Source organism: Monodelphis domestica, chromosome 1 (genome assembly GCF_027887165.1).
Source record: "Monodelphis domestica isolate mMonDom1 chromosome 1, mMonDom1.pri, whole genome shotgun sequence".
NCBI classification, from domain to species: Eukaryota; Metazoa; Chordata; class Mammalia; order Didelphimorphia; family Didelphidae; genus Monodelphis; species Monodelphis domestica.
The window spans coordinates 426,207,069-426,226,302 of record NC_077227.1 but is presented as its reverse complement, the minus strand read 5'-3'; the positions used below and the strand labels follow the sequence as shown (position 1 = coordinate 426,226,302).

Below are 19,234 nucleotides of genomic sequence, written 5' to 3'. Positions count from 1 at the left end.
GAAATGAAGACTAATAAAAAAAGATAATAATAATAGAAGAAAATAATAATAACAAAGATGGCTCTTCAGCTTACTAGTTTTCTGGCCAAAGATTTAGGGCAAAATGTGTGGGGTTTGGGGTCTTTTTTTGGAGTTTGTTTTTAGTTTCATCTGTTCACTAAAATACTTCAACTAAGGATCTCAGAGGATGATTGGGAGATCGTACTTTGAAAACCTGAAAGTGCCAGAGAAGTTTACTGCTACTATTTGTATGAATTTTATGGTGTAGAGCACCTCCCCTTAACCTCAGGAGGAAAAGGGAAGATTGCCAGCTGAGTTGGAGAAGGGGGAAACTTTTGCTATGCTGAAGCATGGTATTGTGCAAAATGCCCTGAAGGAGTGAGGTGACCTTTATTTAAAGTCACTGATTCCAACTGGTCCTCAGTTTCCATATTTGTCAAATAAGGGAATTGAACTAGGTGAACGCTAAGGTTCTAGTTTCAGAATTTTGATGTAGGGTCTTTTCCAACACTGGCATTTAAAAAAATTCTAAAAACTTCCATTTTATGAGTGATCATTACATTTCAGAAATTACATATAGCCCAGGGCAGAAGTTATATAGTCTACAGAAGGAGTTGTATATAATCTGTATTTCTTTTGACTTAATTATCAACCAGAAATCCTAAAGTAACATTATTTCTAAGATTATTTCATGTTTTGATTTGTGGTGCTAGAATAATTTTCCAAGGCCCATGATATGATGGGGTTCTTTTAAGTCAGTCTTATAGGTTTTTGGCTTCTGCTTTCAAGAAATCAAATGATTTTGGCATCTTGTTTTTCCCTATTGGATCTACCCCCCCCCCCCCCAATTTCACCACCTAATAGGACATGGTGATTACTTAACTTTTGGCAGTTGTTTGGCAGTTAAAAGTCATTTTGTGACTGAAGTGATAAGTTGTGTTTGCTTTTAAACATCTGGCTGTGATTCTGTTTAAGGAGAAGAGCTAGATTGTGGGATGTTGCATTTGACCTACTGTTGTCAGTATGTGAGCTTGTCAATGTAATTACTTTCTGCCAGTCTCCCGCAGGCTTCCTGGGTTTTTAACAATAAGCATGGATCTGAAAGGAAAATGGAATCTTAAAAAAAAAAAAAGACCTGAAAAGGTTGAACCCAAACTCATCCCCCAAATCCCAGAATGCTTAGTGCTGAGAGGTACTTCTTGAAGCTGGAAAAAAATGGTTTGAGACCAAGTGAAAGGAAGTAATTATTTACACCATGGACTGCTAACATGTGGGACTCATTACCTCCAAGAAATTTATAAGCTGAAAATGTTAAGATGTTCAAGAGAGACTTAGGTAACTTCTTGGATGGCAGATCCATAGCACATTATTAGAGGGAAGCTAGCAACGTAATTCAGCAAGCATTTATTAAGTGCTGTTCAAGGTGATGGGAGTGTAAAGACAAGCAAAACAGTCACTGCATTCAAGGAGCTTACATAGTTTGGAATATAGAGTGATCTTTGAGGAGTTTGTCATAGCCATAGCATTTCAGATCAGGTTATATCTGACCAATTTAATGTTAACGAATATTTATTAGGTGCCAGCTATGAACAGGATGATCCTGGTGCTGGTATGGTAATGGGAGGTGGGGAAAGAAAAGGAGGAGATTTAAAAAAAGCTCAGTTATATATATAGTGGGAACATATCATATACACAGGTGAATATAACACAAAATAGAATTTGATAGGAAAGGGAACAAGGGTTTTTTAAAATTAAAGTCCTTTGCCACTCCAAAAGAACTGCTATAAACATTTGTTATTCCTATTGCTTCTTTCCTTCTTTCTTTAATTTCTGATGAATAGACTTAGTAGTGTATTGCTGGGTTAAAGAGTATACACAGCTAGTACTTTTTAAGCATGATTCCAAATTGATTCCCAGAAAGGTTGGACCAAACCTTCACAGTTCAATTCAATAAACATTTAAGTGGGGAAAGATAATGAATTCTGTTTTGGACAGATTGAGTTTAAGATAATACCAGACATCCTGTTGGGGATGTCTGAAAGGCAGTTGAAGATGTGAGATTAGAGATGAGGAGAGAGATTGGGGCAGGCAGGAAAGGTAGATTTGCTAATTATCAGTATATAGATGTAATTAAATATATGAGAGTTGATGAGATGGCCAAGTGAAGAAGTAGGGAGGGAAAAAAGATGAGATGACCCAGGATAGAACCCTGAGGGATATCTATTATTAGTGAGTGATCTGGAGGAGACAGAGGATGAGTGATCAGCTTGGTAGAAGGAGAACCAGGAGAGCAGTGTCCTGAAAACCTAGAGAAAAGAGTATCAGGTAGGAGAGAGTGATTAACACTGTCAAAGGTTGTAGTGAGTTTGAAGAGAATGGGGGAGAGAGAAAAAAGGTCTTTAGATTTGGCAAGGAAGAGATGATTAGTTTTCCTGGAATGATTAGTTCAGCAACCAGAATGTAGGGGGTTAAGAAGAGAGTGAGAGGAGAGTAAATGGAAGTATGTATTATAGAATTTAGCTATAAATGGTGGAAGAGCTATAGGATGAGATTTAACAATGATGGAAGGATCAAATGAGAATTTTTTTCAGGATAGCAGAATATAAGCATGTTTGTAGTGTTTGACCTGGGAAAAACACAGAACTACTAAAGTAGTCAGCAAAAACCAAATCTTTAATCAGGAAAGAGATAGGTCTATAACTGTCCAATACACCGAGCCAGGCACTAAGATAAGACACTACCCAGAGTTGGAACCCTGGGACTCCGGGGACAGTATCTCTGAGAGAGTATACCACATGAGAAGACTCTTTGAAGAATGACAACTTGGGGGTCTTTTATACTCTCTGGAGAACTTGGTACAGCAAGCATGCTTAGACAAGCTCAAGAAAGGTGCAAAGAGGCTGCAGCTGGCAGCTGGGGCACTAGGGAGTGGTCAGCTACAATGAATACAAAAGGAAAGGGTCCAGCGAAGAGCTGGGCTTCCTGAGAGAGGACATATAAAGAATGGGAGAAGCTACTAAAACAAATAAGGCTACTCTACATTTGACTGTATCTACTAATCCCACCCAAACTGGGATCCCCAAACACTTCAAGGTCTATACTTGAGTCCAAAATAGGTGTGCCCGGTACTTGAGTTCTCAATGGGCCATGGCAAACTTAAAACTTGCAGACAGCCCAGTTGACAGTAGGCAGTAGGAAATGAGCCAGTAGAGAGTGTAGTAGTGTACCTGATTTTGTGAAGCTCCTTCAGTTTTTACCATTGTCCTTTTTTATCATCTCTGCCAACCTGATAGATGGGAGGTTGAAGTTCAAGGTTGCTTTAATTAGCATTTCTCTAATTGTTAGTGATTTGGAACATTTTTTCATATGGTTGTTGATAGCTTGGATCTCCTAGTTTGAAAACTGCCTTTTCAGATCTTTTGACCAATTTTCATATTGAGGAATGGTTCTTAAAAATAAGTTCTTTATATATATATATATATATGTATATATAATTAGAATATATATCAAATAAGTGCACATATATGAAAATATATACATATATGAACAATTAATATTCCTCTATTTAGGTGATATTACTTTTAACTGGTGTGTAGCAGAAGATCAAGAAAGGCTCTGGAAATATTCATTATAGTATATATGTTATCTAGCTTCTAGCTCACACAGAGTTATGAATCATACTGCTAAGATATATGTTAAACAAACATTTATTAGGGACCTCCTAACATGCCAAGCACTGTGCTAGTTGGTGAGGTTACAAAGACAGAAAGAAAAGCCAAAGAACCCAGTCTATTCCTTCAAGGTGCCTCTATTCTTTTGGGGGTGGGATAATAATAAATACCTAGATAAAGGAATACATAGTAACTTTGGAAGGAAAAAAAGCATCAGCAACTTGCAGAGCCAGCTTTGACCTCTTGTAGGAGATGGCATTTGAATTGAGCTTTGGAGAAAGTTGCAATATTTTAGATAGCCTAATGCTCTTGATTCTGTGTCTACTTTGATATAGTAAGACATATATCTTGTTATATCTGTTTGATACAGTAAGGCATATATCCTATATATCTGTTAAGTGTTCTTCTTGAATAATATACTTAATTTAAGAAAAGTTGTCTGTAAAATAATAATAGTTCACACCAGTTAAGTCAACAAACATTTATTGTGTCTGCTATGCTAAGTGCTGGAGCTGCAAAGGAAAGCAAAAATAGTCTCTACCTTCAAGGAACTCAATCTAATGGGGGAGGCAAAATGCCAATCACTATGTATAACCAAGATATAAGTAGGATGAACTGGGTGTCATTAAGGGGTGAGGAGGCAGACATGAGGAGGGAAAACATTCCAAGCATAGAGGATGCTGGTGAAAAAGCAAATATGCTTTCATCAAAACTCTGTGAAGTAGGTAGTATAAATATGATTGCCTGCATTTTATAGATAAAGGTCCTGGGCTTCAGGAGGTGGTGGTGTAACTTATCCCAGGTTATACAGTTAATACAGTTTAGAAATCAGCATTCCATGCTGGATGCTCTCTACTCCAAGCTCAGTGTCCTTTCTACCTATTATGATGTCTTCTAGGATAGATTAATTCTGGTAACATATGAACAGCACTGAATTATTCATTAGATTTGATGGTGACTAAATAGTTCCTGTTTGAAGGCAGGTTAGAAGTAACTCACAGATTATAAAAGCTGTTTTTTTTTTCCTTTTTCCTTAGGTTTCTGTCAGGATGACTCAGTTGAACATGATCCAGCTAATAGTAAGTCCTACTCCTCAATGCTGCCTGTAGTTTTTATAAGAGACTATGGGAACATGAAAGTTTATTTATATGTATTTTACATCTGTGTGTCAGGCTTCTCCCTCTCCCTCCCAATTATCCAAGCTGGTTTGGGTGGGTAAACATTAGTAAACAATTCTTATATATTGACACAGTTATTAAAAAGCATATGTTTTTGAAGCTAAACCAAGTTGTGAAGGGAAGAGGAATGAATGCCTCAACAACATGAAACATAGTATCTTAGAATCCCAGGGTCAGAATGACCTCATAGAGACCATTATAGTAGAACCTATACATGAGGTAACAAATCCCTTTTGAACAGGGGTCAGGGTTTGAAATGCACTTTACTTAATTTGACCTTGCTACACAATGTTTCTCTTATATCTTTCCCCTAACTTTCTATACTTTACTTTCTGTATTTTAGCAATGTATATGTTTAAATCAATAGTTTTGAGTTTGGTGATATGATGAGGCACTGTGTGCAGTCTTTTGAAGTTCAACTAGTTTTGTGTGATTAAACAGTTAATCTCATGAGTCATTAAACATTGCTCTTTTCCTCCCTTGTCTTTCTTGGTTCCTTAAGGTCATTTAAAATAAATTGTTTCAAAAGTTTCAAGAGTCGTCTGCCATTTTTGTTCATCAGAGTTTCAGCAAGTATGTCTTTGGAGAAAATAGTTTTGCGTGTGTGCCCATGTGTATGTGTGTGTATATTCATATGTATGCATACATTTGTAAAACTAGAAATGTCAGAGTGGAATAATACCGCTTTGCAATTTAGAATATAGAGTCTTAAAGTTAGAAGGCAAATTAGAAGTCATCTAGTTTAACCCAACTCTTAAGACCAACTTACACTTGAAGGTCTCCTGTTTTGGGGAATTCACTCCCTCCTGTGGTAGATGATCCTATTTTTTGGAAATTATGATTTTAAAGAAGTTTTTCCATATCTCAACTTAAAATCTGCATCTTAGCCCTGAGGTCTCTTTTAGAGATGATTGAACTAAGATAGCTAATTATCTATCCATATTTTGAAAACTCAAATTCAGATTTTTTTGGTAAGTTTTGATATTTATTTTAACCTATGTATCTCTCTTCTGGCATGGTTAACAGCAGTAGGTAGAAGTTAAAGAAAGTAGACTATCTTAGTAAAAGGGAGAACTTCCTAACTGAGCAACCCAGCAATGGAATGTGCTGCCCCAGGAAGTAATGATTTTCATCACTGCTAATCTTTAGAAGAGGTAGAGTGACTCAAAATCAGAATTCTGTTGGAAGGGAACCTTTAGAATCCTTCTAATCCTCCTTAACTTGTATTTAAACATGGATCACTTCTATAACATACCTGAGAAACAATAACCCAGTTCAAAAAAATAAAGAGCTCTCTTGAAGGTGAATCTAATACTTCCAGAGACATTCCATTCTATTTTTTAATAGCTCTAGTTTTTCCTTATAGCAAATTCATATTTTGCCTCTTTCTAAGTTTCTTCCCATTGTTCATAATGTAGCCTTCTAGGCCAAGGTAAACAAGTCTAATCCCATTTTCATATGTTCTTCAAATGTTGAAGATAGGTATAATTTGAACCACCACTCCCCCCATATTTTCTATAGACAACTTCCAGTTGCTTCAGTCTTTATATTTGAAATAGTATATAGAACAATAAGGACATAGATAAATATAACTGTTTATTTAAGTTTATTTAAACTGCTTCTGTCCTGTAGGATCTCCTGCTTTGCAGAAAAGCTAATCTTATCCTTACAACATATTACATTTTCTCATAGCCATTTATCATCCCAGTCAACATGCTAGCTTATTGAAGCCCTTCATGAAATATGTCTAGTATGGAATATATTATTCTAGATATGTTTTGATAAGATTGGCCATAATACCTTTCTTAATGGAACCTCAGACAGAATTAGGGTTTTTGGGGTGTCATATCATGCTACTGACTCCCACTGAGCTTGTAGTACACTAAAATACTTAAGGTCTTCTTCAGATGAACTACCCTGTAGCCATGCCTCCTACACTTTGTACAGTTGGTAATTTTTAAGCTGAGTGTAAGACTTTACATTCATTCCTATTATGTTTCATTCCATTATATTTGACCCAAAGTTCTAGTCTTTCAAGATATTTTTGGATCTTGACTCAGCCATAGTGTTAAGATATTATACTAGTTTTATGCTTATTGGCAAATATGATAAATGCTATGTATTCCTTTGCAAAAATCACTGATAAAAGTGTTTTTATATTTTTAAATGCAGGGCTAAATATAGTTCCCTGGGCACTTTACCCCAGAGACTTTTAACCTAGATGACTTTAAACCAGTAATTACTCCTCTTTAGATTTAGTCACAGAGCTAATTCTAAATCCATCTAACTTTACTATCATAATACATCTCTCTTTCTTCAACATAAGAATAACACCACCGATTTTGTTAAAACCTTTGAATTCTAGGTAAATAATAGCATTCTTATCAGTCCAATAATCTTGTCAAAAAGGGAAGAAAATGACCTGTTCTTGGTGAAGTCCTACTGACTGTGATTAGCTGCTACTATTTTTAGATGTGTAAACAATCTTCCCTTTGATAATAAAGTATGTACATTTAAAGATTTTGCTAGGAATTGGTTTTGATTAAATCTACAAACATTTCCTGAGCATCTATTTCTTTGTGCTGGGTAGGCATAGAAATTGAAGTAAAGCTCATTGTCTTAGAATTTTGCAGACTCTACTCGTATCATTATTTACACCCTAACTGCCAACTCCTTTGTTGGTAAAAATTAGGTCCAGAAGAGCAGTTCCTCCCATTTGTTATTATATTTTGAAAGATAGAATTAACATTAAAGTAAGGCAGGAAATTATTAACAGAGTTCCAACAGATGTCCAGATAATTGAAGCCCACCAGTACTATTGTATCATGCCTTTGTGCCAGGCCTGTGATCTGTTTCCTGAATTCCTCATCTGGTTCCTTGTTCTGTCTAGGTAGTCTGTAGTATCTTCTGATAACAATATTACTTCTGTTTCTGCCTCTGATCTTTATTCATATGCTTTGCACTATGAGTCCCTTCTTGGGTTCCTGGATTTCTTGGGTATATCTTCTTAAAAAGAGACTCTTTTCTTCACTTTTCTGGGCTCTTTCCCTCTCCCTCATACAATTCTTCAAAAGCAATATCCAGTCATATCCTATCCTACTAAATCTCAGTATTGTCTGTGGGATCATATTTGATTCCTTTTCTTAGGATCTCTAATTTACTTTGTTTTTTAAAAATCGACTTATATATGGATTTGAAACCGTGTTTCATCACTGGTTTCCTTCTTGTATTTTTCCTCCTATATGTTTCTAAGGATTTTTATTGCTGTTACTCTTTATATTTTGTAGCTACTCATTACGAAATTAGACTAGTCTAGATTTGTAGACATTTTTCTCAAACTCTCCTTTTAAACTGAAAAGCCTCATGATATGATTTTGAAGATTCCAGAGAAATACCTTCCCTCACATCTTTATTGATGTCTTTTGCTTTTTCATTATCTTTACATTTTCAAAAATCCTCCTTTCTGTTCTTTGTAACAAAGAATGAAAAAGGATTGGGGGATAAGTAGTTCTGCATCCTTAGCCCTCCACCTCTGGAGGGCTGCAAAGGAGGAAAGAAGTTGCTTTTTTTTCAACTCTCCTAGGGCCATAGTTGGTAATTATAATTATACAACTTTCAGTTGTACCATGAATATTGTTTTCCTTGATATGCTTATTTCATTCTGTTTCAATTTATACCTGCCTATGCATCTCAGAATAATGTACATTCATTGCATATTGTGGTGCAGAAATATTCTATTACATCCATGTACCATAGTTTGTTTAGTCTTTGCAAAATCCATGGGTATCTATTTTGTTTCCAGTTATGACAAAGATATTCTTACTAACCTTGATTTAGTTGCATTTTATCTTGCCCAGATGTCTTTCTTATTTTAAGCTGTGTTCTGGAAATTGAAATCTTAGACATCATCCTTTTAAGAGTTCAATTCTGCCCTTCTTTTCTACAGCCCCTGCTTTTTAGTGGTAATTAATGAAGGAAGCAACCAGTGCTCCCAGTATCTTCAGTTTCCTGTCATGGATTCTTCCCTTCCTTCTCAATTTATTCATCTTGCCAAACTTTGCCAACTTGTGACTCAACTCCTCCTCTATACTTCAATTTAGGCCACTCTTGTTTGGTGCCTATTTTTTTGTACTCAGATTATTTTAATAGCCTCTTATCTGATCCCTCTGATGGGATTTTCTAGTGCATCTTAGACCATTACATATCAGTGCTAGAAGGGTCCTTAAACATGGTTTAGTATAATCCCCTCATCTTGAAGTTGAGGAAATTGAGGCCCAGAGAGGAAGAATGATTTGTTGGAAGCTCAATTAGGGATCACTTGTTTTGAACTTTAGACTCATTCTTGCAAGTCCACTGCTATTTTTATCACTTTGAGAATATAACAGGTTACATTCTATTTTAATTTAATTTGGAATTGCTAAGCAGTCATACCACATCTATTTATGTTGTCTCTACCTTTCCTTTTAGAATTTGTCTAATAGATAAATTCTTCATTTAGAGTAAAGTGAAGTGATAATAATTATGGGCATTTTATAGCACTTTAAAGTTTACACCACATTTTATATGCATCATTTCACTGGATCCTCCCAATAACTCTACCCTTTGAGGTAGTTACTAGATAATATGAATAGGTATTATTGCTCTCTTTTTGTATATAATAAAAGTGAGGTACAGAAAGGCTTATCCAAAGTCACAGAATGAATTTTTGGTGATCTTGAGATAGCATTCTTTCCACTACATTGTGCTTTATTGGCTCAACACTCTGCTAAGTGCTATGAGGAAGATAAAAATAGCATTACACAATTTTATATACCAGGCTAATGGAAAGGAATATTTTACCATTTACCTCAACCTCAACCAAATATCAACTTGCTGCCATGGGACCTTGAGTAAGTAATTTGTCTATGGAGTTCAGTTTCTTAAATTGCATGACAGGGTTAGACGACTAGAAGCCCTCTGAGGTTCTTTACTTTTTATGTTTAATCCTATGAGCTCTACTAAAGAGATGTAAAATGTAAATACCTACAGGACTTACTAGATAGCTTAGAAATTAATTTTAAAAGTTGAAAATCAAATTTTGATAAACAGTAGAGGAAAAATTCCATACTATAGTCATGAGTGCTATTTTTTTCTGTTCTTTCTTTTCATAAACAACCTTGACTTGGGAGAATAAAATTTGTAGATGAGTGACTGTCATGATTCAGAGGAATTTTTGAATAATAGAGGGAACCTTGACAAGTCATATAATCTTGTAGGTAATACTACACATTATCCATTCCAGATAAATGAAAATTCTTCCTTTAAAAAAAAGAAAACCTCCAGAAGGAGATGACATTGTGGCCTCCCATAGTACCTGATCTGAATTTAGCATGCAATATAGCGTGTCAGTTTTCTGTTGTTTGATCTTCATGAGATAGAAAATGTGCTATTACCATATTCTCTGAAGGAGTCATTAATGTGCTAAAAATAGTTTTGTCATTCTGTTTTTAATTCATTTAACTTTTGATAGAATCATTGGATTTATAACTGGAAATTAACCTTAGCATTCATTATTCATAGTTTGGGCTTCTTCTTTTACAGAGGAAGAAACTAAGGCCCATGAAAGAAATTTATTAATAGAATTTATTTCTGGGTATCTCAGCCCCACATCATAGAATAATGCAGCGGACAGTTAAGCATATATAGATTATATCGTTTGTGTTTTCACTTTTTAGCTCACTCCTGGAAGTAAACATTTACAAATTTTTCTTCAAATATTAAGTATCTAGCTGTATATAATATTCTCTTGGTTTTATTTATTTTACTCTTTGTTATCTTATATTTTTTGTAAATTAAAAAATTAATATGCTCATTATTTCTTACAGCATAGTGATATCCCATCACAATCATATTTCAAAATTTGTTTACTCATTCCCCAAATGTTGGACATCTCTCAATTTCCAATTCTTTGCCACCACAAAAAGAGCTACAATAAATATTTTGAAATATATAAGTTCTTCCTCCTCTCTCCCTGCCCCCCATCTCTTTGGGAAATAGTAATGGTATACACAGTTTTACTCTCTGGGCATAATTCCAAATTACTCTCCAAAATAGTTGGATTGGTTTAGAGTTCTACCAATAGTGTTATTAGAGTCTCCACTTTTCTACATCTTCTCCAACATTTGCCATTTTGCTCTTTTTTCATTTTAACCAATATGATGGGTGTGAGATGATACCTCAGAATTGTTTTGGTTTTCATTTCTCTAATTAGTAGTGATTTAGAGCATTTTTTTTCATATACATACATATGACTGATTTCTTTATCCAAAAACTGCCCATTCAAATCTTTCGTCCATTTATCATCTGGGGAACCCATTCTTTTTACATTGTTAGCTGACCAGTTTTTTTGTTTTTGTTTTTGCAGAAGATACCACATTGCACCTAGGATTCACCTTTAATTAAGCTTCTAAATGTTGTTGCTTATAAAATATCCCCCTATCAGTATTGTTCCCTCAACCTTTCCTTGGCTCTGAGGCAGTTTATACATTTTTAACAAGAATTTGTTCGTGTTTACTTTCATCGAAGGCCTTCTCTAATGGTTCTTCATACCAGGAAGGGGATCCTGGGTTTCAAAGGATTCCAGATACCTACCAAGCATCCTTGCCAAATTGGGAAGGCTTTTAGAAGTACAGTGATAAGACAGCCATCTGAGTCCCATTGAAATAATTAATTAGCTAGCTAATTAATTAAAAGATCCTTATGGTGGTAAAGGCTAAGCAATGGGTGTTAAGTGACTTGTCCAGGGTCACACAGCTAGGAAATGTCTGAGGCCAGATTTGAACCTAGGACCTCCCATCATTAGGCCTGGCTTTCAATCCATTGAACCACCCAGCTGCCCCCTCCTTTTGAATTTAAGTTGTGAGTGTCTCAGTACTGAAAGAGTGGACATAAAGGTTTGAGTGAGTAAATAGCTCCTGTACCTAGAGTACACAATGGTTTTGATCTTTATCTATTGGGAGAATACCCCTATCAATGAAATCATAGATTCTAAAAGAAATGAAATATTGTTATGATAAAGGGCACCAAAAATCTATAAAATATAAAAGGGGCAAACTTATAAAGTAAGAATTATAGCAATAATAATTAACATTTATACAATGTTTACTGTGTGCTATATACTGTGCTAAGCACTTTGATTATTCTCTTTATTCTATCCTCACAATAACCTGGGATGGGTAGATAGGTAGATACTATTATTATTATTATTATCCCCATTTTACAGTTGAGGAAACTGAGGCTAGTGGGTTAAGTGACTTTGCCAAGGATCTCATAGTGAGTGTTTGAGGCTTTCTTAACTCCAGGCTGAATGCTAAATAGTTATTAGAAAAATGACAGCCTAAAACCTTGTCAGATAATAAAAATGCTTTAAGACAGAGAGAATTCATCATTACAAATGGTAACCAGAAGCTGGATGATTACTTGTTGGGTTCACTGTAGCATTTTTCCTATTCAGATATCAGTTGGACTAGAAATGCCTTCTTTTGTGGTATCTTTCAGCCCTGCAGTTTTGTGATTTTAACATCCCAGAACTTGATAGGTACATAATTTCTGCCATTTTGTCCCTGGGAGTCAAGCTAGGATGTCTCTTCTTGCTTAGTTCTTTAACTGAATGTTTTCTGTTCTATCTAACCTTTTAATATGTGCTAATCTCCTTCTACACCCCACTCATCTCCCAAATCATATGATCATGGGTCAACGAATGGTCTTTCTTCAGAGATTTATAGATTTTGTGGTTTATGAACTTCCCTGGGGTTCAAGAATATTTATTGAAATAATGTTTGTATCTTTTTAGACTACTAAACCACACTTATTAATAACTGTATTATGTTCTCAGATGATTGGGCTACCATCCTAAATTATTCTCACAATTTCTGTGATTGAGTCTAATATAAAAGATGAGTTCAGCTTGTTAGTGGACAAGAGGTACAGAGTGAAGGATTAACAGATGATAGCCCGAGTCCTATACTTTTATCCTTTCAGTTTAAAATGTCTATAGCATATTGGATGGATCCTTTTTGAAAAAGAAAGACATGAAGAAGAATTATAGGAGATGAGAAAGCCAGACCAACTGTAGAACAACCTCTTTCAGGTCCTTCATACACTAGATATGTAACTCTGGACAAGTCATTTAACTTCTCAACCTCACTTTCCTCTTCTATAAAATGGGGATAATCATAGCACCCACTTCACAGAGTTGTGTGGATTAAAAGAAATAGCATATGTTAAGCTCCTTGCAAACCTTAAAGTGCTATATAAACACTAGTTATCATCAGAGGCCTAACTAGAGAAGTTGGCTGTCAGGCTAGGAATTTTGAGGCTACAAGAAGACATGATAATTGTCTACTAAAGTATGGAGGAGATTGTGACATCTGGGAGGAAAACACTTATACTGGGATCAAATTTCTTTGAAGTCAGGGCATGTATGCCAAGATACCCCCAGTGATACAGTTAGGAATCTTGGAAATGTGGGAGAAGGATGGGCATATGGTATCCATTTTTAACTCTCCATTGTATCAACCAGGTGAATGATGGAGAATGGGAAGTGGGATGTGATTTACTGAATTCAGTTCAAATCATGACCTTCCTTGTGCCCAAGCAGATGGGAATAACTAGGAAATGGGGTAGTACTGTACACTCTCTGCAAAGACAGAGGCTGCCCCTTTTCCCATGCTTGGGGCTCCGTTGATACTTGCCCAGCTCAGGTCTTCAAAGTCCAATGCTATGTCACAGGTTCAGGCTAAGTTCATTTCTACAAGGAGCTTTCCTATTTGCCCTGCCAATTAGCATAAGCCAGGACAAGGGCGGCCAAAGGTCAAGGGAAGTTCGAAATGGCATAACCTTCTCTGTGCTCCTGTTACCAAACAACCCAGAATCCCACAATGCCTTCTCCAAGTATTTCTGAACTGCCATGTTTACTATACAGTTGTAAAACTCGGGAAGAACAAGGATGGGCTTGATCCAGGGGAAGTCGGAAATATAGCCATTAAGAATAGAATGCATTGTTGCTTAAAACAGGAGAAATAATTGATTTATGTTATGGTGCCAATTAGGCTGTAAACTGGGGGGCACTAAAAGCAACCCTGTGGCTTCAGGACAACTTCTTGCTTGGGCTTCTGTTCAGCCAACGGGAAGCTCTCCAATAAAGGTCATCAGCTCTGGAAGCTAAATTATTAATTCCTTTCATGCCACACTGGGATTGTAAACAGCACATAATACAAGACAACAATTGATACTGTTCACGCACTGGCCAGAAGAAAGGTCAAAGGCTAAATAGTTGGACTAGCAACAGCTGTTCTTCAGGGTCAATCCAACTTTTGTCCTTTTCATCTTTTGGAGGGAAGTAGTTTCTACATTTTTTAGGCTATGGATTTATTCTCAAGTAATCTTAGGAAGAATTGAAATGTGCATTTACCACATAACTAGAGCCATTTTGGGGGAGTGTGGGTGACCCACTGTGGAGCATGTTTGTAGATGAAATCTATTCTTGGGTAGGGGTTGGACCAGGTCTGCCCTCTGGGATCCCTTTCAAATCTGTTTTTTTCCCCCTATAACACCATCCGTCTTTTCCCCAAAGCCAAAACTCCAGTTCTGGGAGTTTTGCTGCATTTTTTTTGCTGCATTATTCACTGCATCGTATTGATTCACCAGGTGCCTGAGATGAAAACAACAGTGTTGTAATTAAGAGCAAAATATGGACCCAGGACACATCCAGCTCCTAGAACTTATAAGAAGTTTGATCATAGGAAAGCTAAGTGACCTCCATGAGTCTTACTTTTCTTCAGTGTGAAATGAAGAAAATGATACTCATGTTACCTTTTCTTGGAGATTTGATATAAGGAAAGTACTTTGTAAAGATGAAAGTACTTCAAAAGTGCTTTTTAATAATTTATCTTTTGATTCATTGAAAAGGAGCCAAAAAGATGAGGCTCTGGGAGGTGTATCCTAGTGAAAATCAATTGTGGAAACCGGAGATGGTTAGCCTGGAGAAAAGACACAGTTCTTTTGTGGGAAAAAGATACGATTGTTGTCTTCAAGAATTCAAAAGGCTACCAAAATAGAAGAAAGGATTAGAATTGTTCTGCTTGGATCCAAACGAGTCAGTAGGTCAATAACATTAAGTGCCTACTGTGTGCTAGGCAGGGTGCTAAGCACTAAAGATACAGCAGAGAAAGGTAAAAGATAGTCCCTGCCCTTGAGGAATAACAATATGATAGAAGACAGCATATAAAAAGAAGCTGAAAGGGGGATTGAGGGAAGAGGAGAGGGAAGGAGAAAGTGTATCTGGTTGTTGAGGGGAGGAAGTGATGAAGACTACTAAAGTCCTACAGCCTTCATTCCTATCAGATGAGATGACTGCCCTGGGCCCCTTCCTCAAATGGAGAATCTAGGAGGAGCCTTCTGATGTTCACCCTCTACCCTCTCATCAGAGAGAGGGAATCTGGAGAAGGTGTGAGTCTCAGAGTTGATGTGATCTTGCAGGAAGATGAAATGAACAACCAGTAATTGCAATTGTCCAGGTGTGAGGTGATGAGAGTCAGTACCAGAGTGGTGGCAGTTTTAGAAGACAGAAAGAGGCATATAGGAGAGGTGCTGGGAAGGTAGAATCAACATGACTTTGAAATGGATTGGATATGTAGGGGCTAAAATTAATGAGAAGTCAAGGATGACACCTAGATGTGAGCTTGGCTGACTGGGATGATATTAGTATCCTCAAAGCTAATAGGGAGATTAGGAAGATGGGAGGATGGGAGGAAAGCTAATAAGACTCAGTTTTGGACATGTTTAGTTTGTGATGGGAACATCCAATAGGCAATTGTAGACGAAAGTCTAGAAGTTAGGAGAGAGGGAAGGACTAAATAATTGAATCTGATAATTATCTTCATTGAGATGATAATTGATATAGAAAGATCTCATTTTAGTAATAACCCAATTTTCAGTAAGAAGATATATTTTTTTCCATATGCATTTAATGTTGGAGCTGAATCTGTCATACGTTTTCACTATTATTACCGTTATGCCTTTTTTGCCTCTGTAAGGGTAATATCCCCAGAGCCTTTCTCAGATGCCTCATCATGGTATAGGACTGACAGCTATTCTACTTACTTGCAAACTGAGACAGATGCTTCTCAACAGGAAAAGCTTCAAGCATGGGCCCAGGGTTGGACTGTGGGGCTATCCAAGGATGAGCCATGCTTAAATTCAGAGAGGCTAGTCATTAGGTTAGCCACAAAGGATTAATTTTATTTTTGGCCTTTGCAACTCCCAAAGAAGAACAGCCCACAATTTCTAGCTAATTAAGGAGTTCTGACAGTAATTAAAACATAAATCTTTTGAAATTTTGACAAAATTGGCAAAGACCATCCTGAATGAAGACATTTCTTTAACATTTCTTGGGGGGGGGGTTTGGAAGTTTTGCTCACTAGGTTAGTGATGAATGTTTTATCTGTCTTTTATCTATATCCAATGACATTTCTTGGCATTTCTTTTCTCAGGTTATAAAATTTATTTGAGGGGAATATTTCTAGTAAATTGTTGGTGAGGTGAAAAAATACTAGAATTAGCTAGATGGTTTGGTTAGAGTTCCAACTCTGTTATTATCTGTGTTATCTTTCTCAACTTACTTCCCCCCTTTGGGGTTAAATTGTCCATAATAATAGTACTACCTAACATTTATATAGAGTTTACTGTGTGCTGGGCACTGTGTTAAGTACTTTACAATTGTTATCTCATTTGAACCTCACTACAACCCTGGGAGGTAAGTGGCTTTTATTATCCTCATTTTACATATGGGGAAACTGAGGAAAACAGAGGTTAAATGACTTTCCTGGGGTCCATTTTGAAATCAGGTCTTCCTGACTCTAGGCACAGCATTCCATCCACTACATCACCTGTAAAATGTGGTAGTTTTCTGATGTTTAAAAATGTTAATACCATGCTTACATAATCTAACACCCTTCTCTTGTACCCCTAATGATCAAACTTGAACTGTAAATTTAGTCTTATTCCTTTTTTATGCAATTAAATTGCTTTATTTTCCTTACATGTGGATTAAGCTAGTCTGGATTTCTGAATGACAAGAAAAATCATTCCATTCCAGATGTTAGCAGGTGTAAGTTACCACTTGAAATGAATTGACCTGATGGTCATGACTCAGATGCTATTGGCCACTTTTGCTAACCATCTGGTTGACTTGGAGGGTGGATGTCCCCTTCCCCCACAGAACAGCAGGTAAACTATAATGACCATCTGCTGACCCCTGTCTTTAACCTCAGAGAAGGTCAAGGAAAGAGATCTTATACTTATTCACAATAAATATTCAAATTATCTACTTCCTCTCTGGGCATGAAACAGAGTGTTACAAAGTAATTTGGGGAAGAACAGTTTATGCCATTTTCAAAATTGATTATAGAACATTTTTTCAAAAAAATTTTGCATCTTTGGAGGTTAAGACAGACCTTAATCAAAAGTTTAAAAATGAAAAAATTTTAAAGGCCCCAAACTAGAAAGATGAATATCTTTTTTTAATGCAAAGAGATAAAAGTGAATAAGTCCTTCCATAGTGGGAAACCTTATTCATCTTGAAAATCTAGTAGCTTATTAACTTGATATCAGTGTGACAGGAATGGACAGATAATATTAAAGCTAGCTGCAAAATGGATAGATATGGTTTAGATTATCTATAGCCATAAAATTACAGAACAGAAACTGAAAGAGATCTTAGAATATCGACTGGACTAGAAGAAGCCTTTAGAATATATAGAACATTAACAGTGGAAAGGAGTGATCATTTAATTCAACCCTTCTTTGAGATTTCCTTATTTGTGAAGGGTACTGATTTATCCAAGGCCAAACAGTAAGTGGCAGAAAGGTGACTTGAAACCCAGGCCTCTCAGATTCAGTAATATTTGTAAAATACTTGGCACAGTGCCTGGCACATAGTAGGCACTATATTCCCTCCTCTTCTCCTCCTTTCCTCTTCAGTTTAGTCTAACAGGATTAGTGAGTTTCTTGCCGTTCTATGGAGGACTGTTAGCTCTGCCTCTTACTACTTGTGTGAATTTGGGACAAGTCACCTAATGTCTGCATCTTAGTTTCCTCCTCATGAAGTAGTTGGCAAAGACTACATCTTTGGGGGTTAAGGCTCACTCTGGGGCAAAAAATTCTGGGAAAGCTGAAAAGCAGTCTGGGAGAAATTAGATATTAACTGGTAACATCATATTGCCAGGATTCACTTTAAATGCATATGTGATATACATAAAAGGTGACACAAATTAGAGGAGCAAAGAAGAAAATGCCTGCTAGATCTTTGGAGAAGGGAAGAAGTCATGACCAAACAAGAGATAGAGAAGATAAAAGGAGATAAAATGAGCAATTTAGGTTATGTAATATTATGCACCAATAAAACCAGTGCAGATAAAATACTATAAGAAACAATGCTGGGAGTTAGGGGTTAGGGCACGGGATCTTTGAAGCGGAGATTCTCAGATAAGTCTCATTTTTAAAACAGCTGATTTTTAAGAACAGGGGCCATTCTTCAATATGTAAACTGATAAAAGGATATGAACAGGCAGTTTTCAAAGGAAGATACTCTATCAGACCATCTGAAAAAAAAAGTTCCATTTTATTAGCAATTGGAGAAATGCAAGTAAGAGCAGCCTTGAGCTCTATCTCACATTCAGCAGATTGGCAAAGATGACAAAAATTATAAAATGACAAATATTAGAGGAGCTACAGGAAAACAGGCATTCTAATGCACTTGGTAAGTAGAATTATGAAGTTGGTCTAGCCATTTTAAGAATCACTTTTGTGTCTTAAAAGGTCACTAAACAGAAGATATCCTTCAACCTAAAACTACCTCTACTGAGCATCTACCTAAAAGAGACTAAAGAAAGCACAAAAGATCCAATAGGGATAACAAATGTTTATAACATATCTTTTAGAATTGTAAAAGGGTCCCTATCAGTCGCTCAACTAGTATTTATTAAATACTGTGCTAGGCCCCAAGGATACAAAGAAAGGTCAAAAACCATCATGCAAACAATTATGTACAAATGTTATATACAGGACTAATTGGGAAGGAGTAGCTTTTGAGGGAGGGCATTAACATTAAGAAGGACTGGGAACAGCTTCTTAAAGTAGATTTTCTAAGACTTGCAGAAAGCCAGGGCAATGGGGAGGCAGAGATGAGGCTGGAGAGCAACCAGGGAAAACTCTTGGAGTTAGGAATGTTGGAGGAACTGAAAGGAAGCTGCTGTCTCTGGATCACAGAACCAGTGGTGAATGAATATAACAGAATTCTATATATCTCTGTAACCCTGGAGTGGTCATTCAACCTCTGTTTTCCTC

The 19,234-nt window shown here is 36.4% G+C and overlaps 1 protein-coding gene across 5 annotated transcripts in view; it reads left to right on the top strand.

Annotated features, from left to right (window-relative positions):
• The window catches only part of NR6A1 (nuclear receptor subfamily 6 group A member 1), a 261,882-nt gene that overhangs the window by 42,387 nt on the left and 200,261 nt on the right, over nucleotides 1–19,234 (top strand). For all 5 annotated transcript variants that reach the window (XM_056812123.1, XM_056812122.1, XM_056812121.1 and 2 more), the window contains exon 2: nucleotides 4,709–4,750. In XM_056812123.1, the coding sequence (XP_056668101.1) occupies nucleotides 4,709–4,750 (42 nt within the window). The remainder of the gene's footprint in view (nucleotides 1–4,708; nucleotides 4,751–19,234) is intronic.